We start from the raw sequence: 13,310 nt of genomic DNA, 5'->3' as shown, positions 1-13,310 counted from the left end.
TGTATCTAATAGAATGAGCTTCACAAATAATCCTTATTCCCAGCAGATGTCTCGATGACATCACAGGGTAAGCTGGAGGTCATGAGCCCCCCCCCAAAGTACAATAAAAACATCAACAATAGTCATGAAGCTTTTGTAAATAATATTATTTTAAAGCATTTTCTTATTTGCTCCTTCTCCTCTGTGCGTTTCTATGGTTACAAAATCACACAAGGAATGTATGACACCCTCTGAAACTCACAAAAACACTTGGCTAAAGAACCTAAAGGTAAAACATATGTAGATCATGACACGTGTTACTAGGTGTATTAACGTGTGGTACACGTTCCCCCTGTGACGTGTCACAGCAGCTGCTAATTATTTCCCCGGATTTGTTGAAATGTTTATTCTTTTCTTTTTCCCTTCCCCCGTGACGCCAGGAGGATTCATGTATTGATGAAAAAAAAATCTATAATTGAAAGAGAAAAAACAACAATTGATGAGAAGAGTTTTTCTACCTTTTTTTAAATCAATTGTATTAACAGCGTCCCTGCTTTGGGATTCTTTTAATGGGTTTTGGGCCACAAGAGTTTCATTTCAGGCCTGAATGAAGTATTCTAACAAGCCGATGGATTCAGGCTCCATTTTGCACAGCGTTGAGTTTGAAGGTCCATGATGAGCTTTCAAAGTTAACTTCTGACCAAACTGGCTTTTTTTCTGCAACATGTTCATGCATTGAAACGTTTCAAATGAGCCTGATGGTTGAATCCTCGCCGCTGTGAGCATGTTAGCATGTTAGCATGTCAGCATGTTAGCATGTTAGCATTAGCGGCCTCACAGAGCGGAGCACATGGCTGCAGACTCGTCTCCATTCTTTTAAAATAAACTAAATGCATTCAGTTTGGTCATAGTTTACATTTCTCCCCTCAGACGAAGACTCGGCGTTTTGTCGATAACAATCACACTTTTTAATCCCCTTACTGCAGTTAAACAACGCAAGGAAATAGCTGCGATTGTCCCGCCGCAGCATGATAACACGTCTGGACCTCCAGATTACTATCTGAACACGTTTGTGTTATCAGACACTCGCCTCCAGCCCGCCGGGAAGCAAACCAACAAACAAACCGGCCAATGTAGGGCACCCAGATTTGAATTTCTAAACCAACGCGATCTGCTTTATTTACTTTCTTTTCTTATGGCTGATGCATCCAGAGACCTCTGCATGTCGCAAAGGGCCAGAAGGCGCGGTGGCGGGTTATTGGTTATTATCCACCATTTAGGGGCGTAATCCTCTCACCTGGACCTTCAGACTGCAATAATTGTACAGTGATCGATCTGCCAATCAAATCGTGAGTAAGGAGCCGCTCTACTTCCAGTGGAGGTGAACCAGGTAATTAGGTGAAGAAAAAAAATAGAAGAGACACAAGCCTAAAAGTTTGAGAACGCAGCATTAAAAAGGGGGACGTCTGGTGATATTTGTTCATCTTTCTTGGGGATTGATCCTGTGAGGGTCCCTCTGAGGGCGCTGTGTAGTAACAACAGATCAATATGAGCCCCACTGCTGGCTGGTGGACTCCTTCCTTCATCACGCACACGTCTCCCTTTATTCCGCTGGGAGTCGTTTGGAGACAACACGGTGACCACCCTTTATGGAAAAATACAATCACATCAAAGGAGAAGCTCACCTGGAAAATTGTAAATTGTGCTGGTCACTACAAAGACAAGAAATACAAATACTTTTGAAATTTGAGTGTCTTAATGTCTGTTTTAACAAACCTGTCACACCAGAGAAAACGCACTGTGAGAGGTTTAAAGTTGCAATGCAGACAACTAACCTGTCAATCAGCGTGAGGCCTCAACGACCCCCCCCCCACCCCACGTGGTCTGCCTCTAGATGCACCATCATTCACTACGTATCTAGGTTCATGTCTGGCTCGCGATGGTTTGAATTCACACTAAATACTTATTATTTCAGTCTCAAAGTGAATCATATCTTACTGTAACCCCCCCCCCCATGTCTCTATGCAAGCTCCGTGTGCGTATGTTACTGTGCAGTTAGCCTTTAACTGTGGACCGATAACAAGTGAGCACGTTAAATAGGGATTCGACCTTTTCACTAAGTCCTCCATTAAGGGCCAAACTCCCTTTTAAGTCACTCACCCAAAGAAAGAGAAGATAATCAGCTGCTTAAAGGGTTTTTCTTTTTCTCATTTAATCTTGAATGATACTTGAAACTCTTGTTTTTATGACTTTACAATCCTTTAGAGCAACTAAGTACAGAGTGATTATTAGTGATGATGGTTGTAATTAATGACCTGTCAATCAGCAGCACAGAAGGCTTTTTCTAATTCTAGCTATCGGGATGGAACCCTCCCTCAAAACCAGAAACTAAATATTATCTCATACAAGATCCAGGACTTTTTTTTGTATTTCAAATGTTGCAGTGTTCTTTATGCTGCAGTTTGGTTCTTCCTCCTCGGCTTCATGCAAACAAACTGTTTGTGTCAAACGAGGCCTGCTGTTCGGACGAAGAGAGCTGCGGCGGGGGGGGGGGGCTGGCGGAGGACGTCCACGTCCACTCTGGAACAGCTTCTCCGTCTGCAGGACCTTCCACGTGCTGCGTTGTGCGTCCTGAACGCAGCGCGGCTTCAGACCCCCAGACGCCGCTTTCATTTGATCAACGACGTCCCGACATTAAAGCGATTGGGTTCAAATTCCTGGATCAAAGCTGTTATTTCTTATTGTACAGTAATCAGTTGTCATTGATGAGTTCTTACGACGCAGAGGGGAAAGTTGAGAACAGATGAATCCCAGATGAATAGTTAATGAGTAATAATAATAATAATAATAATAAGTTGAGTCCAGCAAGCTGAGGGCGATGGCCGAGGGACGGGAGGCCGAGTGACGGGAGGCCGAGTGACGGGAGGCCGAGTGACGGGAGGCCGAGCGACGGGAGGCCGAGGGGCGGGAGGCCGAGCGACGGGAGGCCGAGGGGCGGGAGGCCGAGGGACGGGAGGCCGAGTGACGGGAGGCCGAGTGACGGGAGGCCGAGGGGCGGGAGGCCGAGTGACGGGAGGCCGAGGGGCGGGAGGCCGAGCGACGGGAGGCCGAGGGGCGGGAGGCCGAGTGACGGGAGGCCGAGTGACGGGAGGCCGAGTGACGGGAGGCCGAGTGACGGGAGGCCGAGGGGCGGGAGGCCGAGTGGCGGGAGGCCGAGCGGCGGGAGGCCGAGGGGCGGGAGGCCGAGGGACGGGAGGCCGAGTGACGGGAGGCCGAGGGGCGGGAGGCCGAGGGACGGGAGGCCGAGTGACGGGAGGCCGAGGGGCGGGAGGCCGAGTGGCGGGAGGCCGAGTGACGGGAGGCCGAGGGGCGGGAGGCCGAGTGGCGGGAGGCCGAGTGACGGGAGGCCGAGCGGCGGGAGGCCGAGGGGCGGGAGGCCGAGCGGCGGGAGGCCGAGGGGCGGGAGGCCGAGTGACGGGAGGCCGAGGGACGGGAGGCCGAGTGACGGGAGGCCGAGTGACGGGAGGCCGAGGGGCGGGAGGCCGAGGGACGGGAGGCCGAGTGGCGGGAGGCCGAGGGGCGGGAGGCCGAGTGGCGGGAGGCCGAGTGACGGGAGGCCGAGCGACGGGAGGCCGAGGGGCGGGAGGCCGAGCGGCGGGAGGCCGAGGGGCGGGAGGCCGAGTGACGGGAGGCCGAGGGACGGGAGGCCGAGTGGCGGGAGGCCGAGTGACGGGAGGCCGAGTGACGGGAGGCCGAGTGACGGGAGGCCGAGTGACGGGAGGCCGAGTGACGGGAGGCCGAGTGACGGGAGGCCGAGTGACGGGAGGCCGAGTGACGGGAGGCCGAGTGACGGGAGGCCGAGGGGCGGGAGGCCGAGTGACGGGAGGCCGAGCGACGGGAGGCCGAGTGACGGGAGGCCGAGTGACGGGAGGCCGAGTGACGGGAGGCCGAGGGGCGGGAGGCCGAGTGACGGGAGGCCGAGCGACGGGAGGCCGAGGGGCGGGAGGCCGAGGGACGGGAGGCCGAGGGGCGGGAGGCCGAGCGACGGGAGGCCGAGGGGCGGGAGGCCGAGCGACGGGAGGCCGAGTGACGGGAGGCCGAGTGACGGGAGGCCGAGTGGCGGGAGGCCGAGGGGCGGGAGGCCGAGTGACGGGAGGCCGAGGGGCGGGAGGCCGAGGGACGGGAGGCCGAGTGACGGGAGGCCGAGGGGCGGGAGGCCGAGTGGCGGGAGGCCGAGTGACGGGAGGCCGAGGGGCGGGAGGCCGAGTGGCGGGAGGCCGAGTGACGGGAGGCCGAGCGGCGGGAGGCCGAGGGGCGGGAGGCCGAGCGGCGGGAGGCCGAGGGGCGGGAGGCCGAGTGACGGGAGGCCGAGGGACGGGAGGCCGAGTGACGGGAGGCCGAGTGACGGGAGGCCGAGGGGCGGGAGGCCGAGGGACGGGAGGCCGAGTGACGGGAGGCCGAGGGGCGGGAGGCCGAGTGGCGGGAGGCCGAGTGACGGGAGGCCGAGCGACGGGAGGCCGAGGGGCGGGAGGCCGAGCGGCGGGAGGCCGAGGGGCGGGAGGCCGAGGGACGGGAGGCCGAGGGGCGGGAGGCCGAGTGACGGGAGGCCGAGTGACGGGAGGCCGAGTGACGGGAGGCCGAGTGACGGGAGGCCGAGTGACGGGAGGCCGAGTGACGGGAGGCCGAGTGACGGGAGGCCGAGTGACGGGAGGCCGAGTGACGGGAGGCCGAGTGACGGGAGGCCGAGTGACGGGAGGCCGAGTGACGGGAGGCCGAGTGACGGGAGGCCGAGTGACGGGAGGCCGAGTGACGGGAGGCCGAGTGACGGGAGGCCGAGTGACGGGAGGCCGAGTGACGGGAGGCCGAGGGGCGGGAGGCCGAGTGACGGGAGGCCGAGCGACGGGAGGCCGAGGGGCGGGAGGCCGAGGGACGGGAGGCCGAGTGACGGGAGGCCGAGGGGCGGGAGGCCGAGTGGCGGGAGGCCGAGCGACGGGAGGCCGAGCGACGGGAGGCCGAGGGGCGGGAGGCCGAGCGACGGGAGGCCGAGGGGCGGGAGGCCGAGTGACGGGAGGCCGAGGGACGGGAGGCCGAGTGACGGGAGGCCGAGTGACGGGAGGCCGAGGGGCGGGAGGCCGAGGGACGGGAGGCCGAGTGACGGGAGGCCGAGGGGCGGGAGGCCGAGTGACGGGAGGCCGAGTGACGGGAGGCCGAGCGACGGGAGGCCGAGGGGCGGGAGGCCGAGCGACGGGAGGCCGAGGGGCGGGAGGCCGAGTGACGGGAGGCCGAGGGACGGGAGGCCGAGGGGCGGGAGGCCGAGGGACGGGAGGCCGAGTGACGGGAGGCCGAGTGACGGGAGGCCGAGTGACGGGAGGCCGAGTGACGGGAGGCCGAGTGACGGGAGGCCGAGTGACGGGAGGCCGAGTGACGGGAGGCCGAGTGACGGGAGGCCGAGTGACGGGAGGCCGAGTGACGGGAGGCCGAGTGACGGGAGGCCGAGTGACGGGAGGCCGAGTGACGGGAGGCCGAGGCGCTCAACGCTACCAAAGCAAAACTTTATTAGAATGAACAAAGGAAACATCACAAAGACAAAGGACTGTAAATCGATGCCGTTGCTCCGGTGGGTCTCGTACAGATTGAAAGTGTCGGTGTGGAGGAAATTCTAACACCCCACAGATGATGGGGGGGGAGGGAGGGGGGGGCGTCTATCGTCACATTATTCCACACGGACTCAAATCACACACGCAAACACACTCAGACCAGCTTCGGCCTCCCTGTTGTCCCACCAGGCGGCTGTGCACCCGCCTCCCCCCTCCCCCTCCCCCCCACGGACTCTGACTGGGAGGGGGGCGGCTCTCTCATCTCAGCCAAGTCTGAGGGACGAACATGATGCACACGCTGCTTATTTATAATTATTTACAGATCTGTAAAACCCAAACTGTTTCCCCAAACTCCTGGTTTTCCTCTCTTCTCACTCAGTGGGGGGGGGGGGGGGGGGCAGGTTCAGGATGCTAGTGGATCCTCGTCAGCTCCTCCACGATCTTGATGACCTCGTCCACCGTGGCCTCGCGCTTCATGCCGCTGCCGTCATCGATCTGAGGGAGGGGGGGGGGGGTTAATCCATGCTTCTTATCAGCATCTTTTAAATCACTTCAAATTGGACTGAACGCCTGACCAGTCGAAGCTTTCATTCTGCTGCATGTGCACCACGTGGTGTAATATATGCAGGGTACAGAAGGTTAACCCCCCTGCAGTGCCCCCCCACCGGTTTACACCGTTAGCGCCGTTACCCTCCAGCTCAGTGTGACCTTCTTGAGGAGGCCGTGTACAGACAGTGTCCTAAAAAGGTTTAAATTAAAGCTCTTAAAGAAGAAAGATTTTACAATTAGTTCACTTTTGGAACAATTCATTTATAGTAAATTTTTAATCAAGTTCTTGAATGTGAATTTATGCTGCATTTGTTTTTGGTTTTTGACTTTAATTTAAAAACTGTTTACTCTTTGTTAGAAAATCAATCAGGTTTTGGGAATAGTCCTAAATGGCAGCCATGCGTTTTGGACCATTCATTATTATAAAAAGGTGCATATTTCCAGCTGTGAGCAGCTGGTTTGACGGGTAAAGGATCACAGCAGAGAGTTTCTCTCGGAGCTAAAAGTGAGATTTCTTTGTTAATCTTTGACAACCTGATGTTCACCTGTTATTTGTTCCCCCCCACTAAACGCTCTGAAGGCTTCAAACCAAAAAGGCACAACTGGATTTCTCACACAACCTTCGTGTTCTGGGTCTGCAGCACTTCATCAGCATTTATTACACAGAACATCACTCCTTTGGTGGTTTTCTTGTCAGTGGCATTTCATAAACAAATAAGTAAAATCATTGATATTTGGTAGTTATAACCAAGGCTGGTTTTTATCTTCACTTGGCTGATAAACTACACATATTAGATATTAGAATATGGCTCACCTGTAAAGTGCTGACCACCTCCTGCATCTTGGCCCGGCCGAGGTCCAGGAAGCTCTCGATCAGATCCCCGTCGATGAACCCGGTGGCCTGCTCCGTCTTCCTCTCCGTGTGGAAGGACCTCCAGGTGCCGCCGGAGGTCAAGGAGAAATCACTACAGGCGACACGGCACACGCGAGACGCAACATCTCTCGGCCCGGATCGAAGCGCCTCCCAGTAACTCCTCCCACTTCCCCATCAGGTCCACTCAACCAACCCAACGCCTCAGAAGGATATAAGCTGTGCTCGATCTTGCCCACGCTCTTGATGACCTTGTTGAGGCGGTTCTGCAGGTCCAGGAGGAGGCTGTACCAGCCCTCGGAGAGCGAGGTCACCGGTCCAGGAGGAGGCTGTACCAGCCCTCGGAGAGCGAGGTCACCAGACCTAACACACACACACACACACACACACACACGTCAGTTGACGAGGCGTCATGTGAATCTAGAGGAGACGTCACGTGTGCAGAGGCCACGATGGGAGTGAAGTAGGGTGAATTGTAACAATACAGAACATTCTAGAAAATGCTGTTCTTTTTCGAGACAGAGACAAATGGAGCTTTCCTCCAAGAACCACTTCCTGTCTCCAAGTGAGACAGTTGATCATCGCGAGGCTCTCAGGAAACGATCTGCACTCAAACTTGTGAACAAAAGGTTTGTTTCTGTGCGTCGAAGCCAAAAGACAAATGGTCCAAACAGTCGGATGAACAATGAATGTTTTCACTTCTCTTCTGCAGAGAACTCGCCTCATTTGGGGATTTTGTTTGGTGTGTAAAATGTCAAAGGCGGGTTGTGCACGTCTACGTTGCTTCGTGGTCCTCGTTCATTTCATTTCACTTGATGTTGGATTCAATGAAACGCAGATTACGACCCCCCGCCCCCCGCCCCCCGACTGTAGGGAGCAAAGTACCAGGTAAACTAACCACCTCTGTGGAGATGAGAACAACTGATGTGAAAGCATGAAGTCATTGGCTGTTTGGATGAAAGCTGAGACCCCCCCCCCCCTCCGTCACCTTTAATATCTGCCACACAGCAGCTTTATGAAAACTCTCCACTTGTTGGATGAGAGGATCAAACGCGGCGCCTGCAGCTTCTTCACAGGCACTTCAGATTTATCACACGCACCATCTTCACGATAAGACGCCATGTGAGTGTGAGTGTGTGTGTGGGGGGGGGGGCTCTTCGGTACTCGCACTACCCATTTTTACTGAGACAAACCACAATCTTCCCTGAAATGATGTGCTGTGGGAATGTAAACAACAGTGTGTCCGGATGCCTACTTTTCATCTTAAACCTGAGCAATGAGGGATGTGGGATACTATTATTATTATTATAAGATTATATGACAAACAACAACTCTCTCTCTTTTCACTGAACAGAATAATCGCCATCAAACTCATCACTGAAACATGGGATCAGGAATCGTATCGGCCAAAGGAGCACGTCCCTATTTATGGAACTAGTGGAAATGAGAAGCCACTCGGAGCTTTGTGTCAATGCGAGCAGCAGGAGGCAAAACTTAAATATTAAATATATATTTATTTACATTATTTCACAGCTGTATTTACCTTTAATCTCCGTAAAATCATGTTACTACATGTGTTACTTTACAGAATCGGCAGGAGGTCGACCTGTTACATTTGGATCGAGCCGGCTAGCTTCCCCCCCCCCAACTTCCAGCCTTTGTGCTAAGCTAAACGGCGGCTTGCTGGAGCGTTATTTATTAATAATATTCAGCTCGCTAGAAAATGTTTGATCTTGTCAACTTTAAGCAACTTGGATCAAATGAAACCATCTCTTACTCTGTGTGTGTGTGTGTGTGTGTGTACGCATGCCTCTGGCAGTGTGTAATTACCAATCATGCCGTTAACGGTGCCGAAGAGCACGGAGCCCTGGGTGGGCGTGGAGCTCTCCCCGAGGTTCTGCAGCACCAGCGAGCCGTGACAGAAGACGTTTACGAACTCCCCGAGGTGGAAGACCCCCACCTCCTGCAGGTGCTGCCGCTCCTCGTCCGTAGTGGCCGCACTGGTGGGAAGGGGAGGGAGGAACCATAAAAAGGAGGCGAGCATGTGGGAGGCAGCGGGGTCATTAGAGGAGCAATTCGAGTAAAAAGGTTGTTTTTGTGAAGCGAGAAAAGCGAGATGGAGAAAGGCATCAGAGGCCTTGAAAAAGGTCGGAGACTAAAAGTAATGGATAAAGAGGGTGAGGAAGAGGGGGCGGGGCGGGGGGGGGGGGGGGGGGGGGCAACAGGAGGCGAGACGCCACACAACAACAGAAGGTCGCGGGAGTTGAGATGCCACATCTCTCTACCTTTCCCCACCGAATCCAAACCCGTCTAATAGAAAAACTAAGCAGAGCGGCTAAAAGACTCATCGTCACTTTCAAAAGGAACAAAAAATAAAGCAGAAGAAAAGAAGACAGTCCATTTGCATGTGAAGAGCACGGCGCAGGAGGAGCAGAGACAAAGCGCTGATTAAACGATATCTCCGGGTATCACACCATGAGACGGGATGTTCTGCCTGCTCACCTGTCCTTCTGGCAGACAAACAGATTGAAGGCGTTCTCCGCCCCCAGGAAGTTGTCGTCGTCCAGGATCTCCACGGCGCTCATCCAGTTCGGATTAAAGTCACGTGCAATCTGAGCCGCAAACGAAAGAACAAAAACGGTAAAAACAAAATCTATGAGCTTTGTGGGAAATATTCAGAATTGTAACAATCATTCAAGAATCACGGCCACAATATTCACTATAAATATACTCTAACACCAATATTACTACCAAATACCCCCCCAAGCACTTCCATCATTTCAAAATAAGAGCCTGGATGATCATGTGTTGTAGTGAATAGAGTCTGTTTGTCTCACACAGCTGAACCATAAGAGCTGATTAGTGGAGTCACATGTCTTAATCACAGTGTTTCCCCTACCATTATAACAGCGGGGGGGGGGCACCCCACCCCCTCAAACTATCCCGCACCCCCCTGAAAAGGTGTGGATTTTTTCCCCCCCCCATGCAGGCCAATTCCGCTACAACACGTGTGAGCGCACGTGTGTGTATACACACACGTACCAGCGGACAGACACAAGATATTTCTGTCTCCAAGTGGTTTAACGTTTACACAACTCTTCTTTGCGCTCGGTATCGCTCTCTTATTTCAGTTTTCTTTTTGGTTCGTGTCGGATGTGTAGACGGCATGAACAGGTAGCTGTGAGAGGAGACGCGGCCATTTATAGATTCTCCCTGCCAGTCCTACAGGAAGGACACACTTATTTTATAAAAAAAATAAAATATAATAAAATAGATAAATAAACAGTAGGTTTAGGATTTTCTTTTTTTCCTCGTCATTCTGCTGCAAATTTTGTAAATGAGATGAATCAATGTTGTGCATAATAATCAAAGGCGACTGGAGTCTCTAAAAAGCTGACAACACACACGTTTCTTACTGTCAAAAAAAAATTAAATAAATGTCCGTGTGACGGCTGCACCCGACCAACACACTACTACCCCCCCGCCGAAGATGTAAACCTAGGGGGAAACACTCCATAATCATGTATTTCACTGTATCAAAGTATAGAATGTCACTTCTCTCGGGCATATTGTTATTTTTCAAAATTAGTTAAAAAAACTAGTGCTGTCAGTTAAACGCGTTATTTACGACGTTAATGCAAACCCATTTAGACGACGCCAATATTTGAGTTGCGAGATCAACGTTGTCTTTTAAGCAACTGTTGCTAGGCAGCGATGACCTCATCGCTGCCTAGCAACAGTTGTTTTGATGACCTCAATGATCAAAGCAGCAGTTGCTAGGCTGTGATTTACACACAAACAACGGCTGGACACAGTACTGTGAACACTTGTTCGAGACGTCATTTAAAGAACACTTGTTCGAGACGTCATTTAAAGAACTTCAGTTCAGCAAGTTTGGTACAAGAGAACTTAAAGGAAAGAAATGACTGGCATAAATTCTCATTCCGAGGATCCAGAGTTCTCTGGAGAATCCAATGACATTATGAACAGTGAAGAAGACGTGGAAGCCTTTCACCGGATCGAGGAGCCTTTAGAAGAAGGCGAAATCAACATGGATTTGTCCACCGACACAGAAGACAGCGGTTCGGTGGACAGTGGAAGTAGCCAATATTTTTCATGCAGCGAAGGATGGACTCCAGAGCCTGAATGCAACGTTACGGCTCCGTCCAGTTCATCTGTGGACAGTGCCATGTTTGAGCCCGCAGCAACTTATATCCCAGAGGCGATAGGTGAGCTCAACCCCACTCGTTGGACCGAGAGACAGTGCAGGTATGTGGTGAGGAGGATGGCCTGCCGGGCAAACAAGCGTTTCGTTGACGCCGAGACCATTGATGACATAGTCGCGCGATTGACCCCGCAGGTCTTTAGAAGGGTCTCCCCTTATAAAGTGTCACTGGAGGCACGCCAGCAGAACATCCTCGTCGCTGGCAGGTTAGGTTACGACGAGCTGAAGGGGATAATGGAAGGTGACTACAACATGGTATTCGTTTTAAAGAACTATCGGCCGGAGTTTGACGAGATCATCGTCAAGGAACTGGTGAGGCAGATGATAAAGCCAGTGAAATATGACCCGCCCATTGAGATTGAGAAACACCTACGCAGGATCACCGAACAGTGGATTCACTTTTCTCTTCATTGGCATGAGCAAAATATGAAACCTCAAATGAAGCCTCTCGATAAATACATCGCTGAAACTCTGGCCATGGCCAGTGTGCCATCAGACTACCGATTACACGTCTTTATTCAAAGACCACTCGGCCCTCGGCACGTATTTTATGCCACAGTATGTGAGACCTACAGGCAATTTTACGCCCCGGACGCAACGGAAATTTACGAGCTTTTACCACCAGACCCAGATGTCATTCAATTGGAGCCAGCGGACATCGTGGCAGAAAACCGTTGGGACGAATCGGAGTGCAGGATCATGGTGAGGAAGTTGGTCAGACGGATAACTGGGGATAACATACAGGCTACCCGCAACCAACCCATCGTTGAATCACTGACACAGCGGCTCCTTGAAAAGCTCCAACATGCTGACGTTACCACCGAGGCACAGAAACAAAACAAGAAGACTGCGGACAAGAATGCCTTCAAGGACCTGCGCAAGCAAATGGAAGGTGCACGGAACCTAAAGACCTTTCTAAAGCTAAAACGGCCCGTGTTTGATGAGGAAATCGCCAAGGCACTGGCGAGGCACATGGTAAAGCCAAAGAAAGGTTCCCTGCGCAAAAGATTCATGGGCGCCATGTCAAGGCTGATGAGAACGCGCAGTGACAATTCTCCACAGAAGATTGAGGTCTTGAACCCTCAGATGGAGCCTTTGGGACAACCTATCGTTGAAACACCGGCCCAATTCAGTTTGCCATCGACCTCAGCGTTGCCATCAACCTCAGCAATGCCATCGACCTCAGCAATGCCATCGACCTCAGCAATGCCATCGACCTCAGCAATGCCATCGACCTCAGCGTTGCCATCGACCTCAGCAATGCCATCGACCTCAGCAATGCCATCGACCTCAGCGTTGCCATCGACCTCAGCAATGCCATCGACCTCAGCAATGCCATCGACCTCAGCAATGCCATCGACCTCAGCAATGCCATCGACCTCAGCAATGCCATCGACCTCAGCGTTGCCATCGACCTCAGCGTTGCCATCGACCTCAGCGTTGCCATCGACCTCAGCGTTGCCATTGCCATCGACCTCAGCGTTGCCATCGACCTCAGCGTTGCCATCAACCTCAGCGTTGCCATCGACCTCAGCGTTGCCATCGACCTCAGCGTTGCCCGTCATTATTGAAAGTGTAACGACAGCGGCGGACAACATTGAGTCAGACCCAGCTTCTGTCCAAGAGGTGCAAGCTGAAACCCACACACCAAACTGCTGGGGCGAATTGGAGTCCAGGATCATGGTGGAGAAGCTGGTCAGTCGGATAACACATGATTCAAAAGGGGCTTTCTGCAACAAATTCACCGTTGATGGAATAACAGAGCGGGTCTTTGAAAGGCTCCAACATATTGAGGTTAGCGTCGAGGCACAGGCACAAAACATCAAGACTGCTGACAAGAAAGCCTACAAGGACCTGCGCAAGACAATGCATGATTTCAATGCATTTAAGCTAAGGGCGCTTCTGAAGGAAAATGATCCAGACTTTGAAGAAAACATCTGCACAGCACTGGTGGGCCAAATGATAAAGCCAAAGACATATAGCCGGCTCCAAAGATTCATGAATCGTTTTCGATCCAACAACACTGCAAGTCCTTGAGGTTACCCTCGAGGCACGGACACAAAACATCAAGACTGCTGACAAGAAAGCC

The 13,310-nt window shown here is 53.2% G+C and overlaps 1 protein-coding gene across 2 annotated transcripts in view; it reads right to left on the bottom strand.

Moving 5' to 3' along the window:
* Positions 1-5,512: 5,512 nt before the first annotated feature.
* ddb1 (damage-specific DNA binding protein 1) overlaps positions 5,513-13,310 on the bottom strand; it is a 33,672-nt gene continuing 25,874 nt past the window's right edge. The window contains exons 23-27 of one of the 2 annotated variants that reach the window (XR_009956045.1): positions 9,499-9,608; positions 8,827-8,996; positions 7,213-7,359; positions 6,940-7,063; positions 5,513-6,071 (exon numbers count right to left, since the gene is read on the bottom strand). Coding sequence is in view for 1 of the 2 variants with exons in the window: in XM_062561886.1 (XP_062417870.1) it covers positions 5,988-6,071; positions 6,940-7,063; positions 7,213-7,312; positions 8,824-8,996; positions 9,499-9,608 (591 nt within the window). In the remaining variant the exon portion in view is untranslated. Of the gene's footprint in view, positions 6,072-6,939; positions 7,064-7,212; positions 7,360-8,823; positions 8,997-9,498; positions 9,609-13,310 lie in introns of both variants that reach the window. The other variant, XM_062561886.1, reaches the window with a different exon arrangement.

The sequence above is a fragment of the Pungitius pungitius genome, chromosome 4 (genome assembly GCF_949316345.1).
Source record: "Pungitius pungitius chromosome 4, fPunPun2.1, whole genome shotgun sequence".
NCBI lineage: Eukaryota > Metazoa > Chordata > Actinopteri > Perciformes > Gasterosteidae > Pungitius > Pungitius pungitius.
The sequence above is the reverse complement of the archived record's forward strand: the minus strand, read 5'-3'. Positions and strand labels throughout refer to the sequence as shown.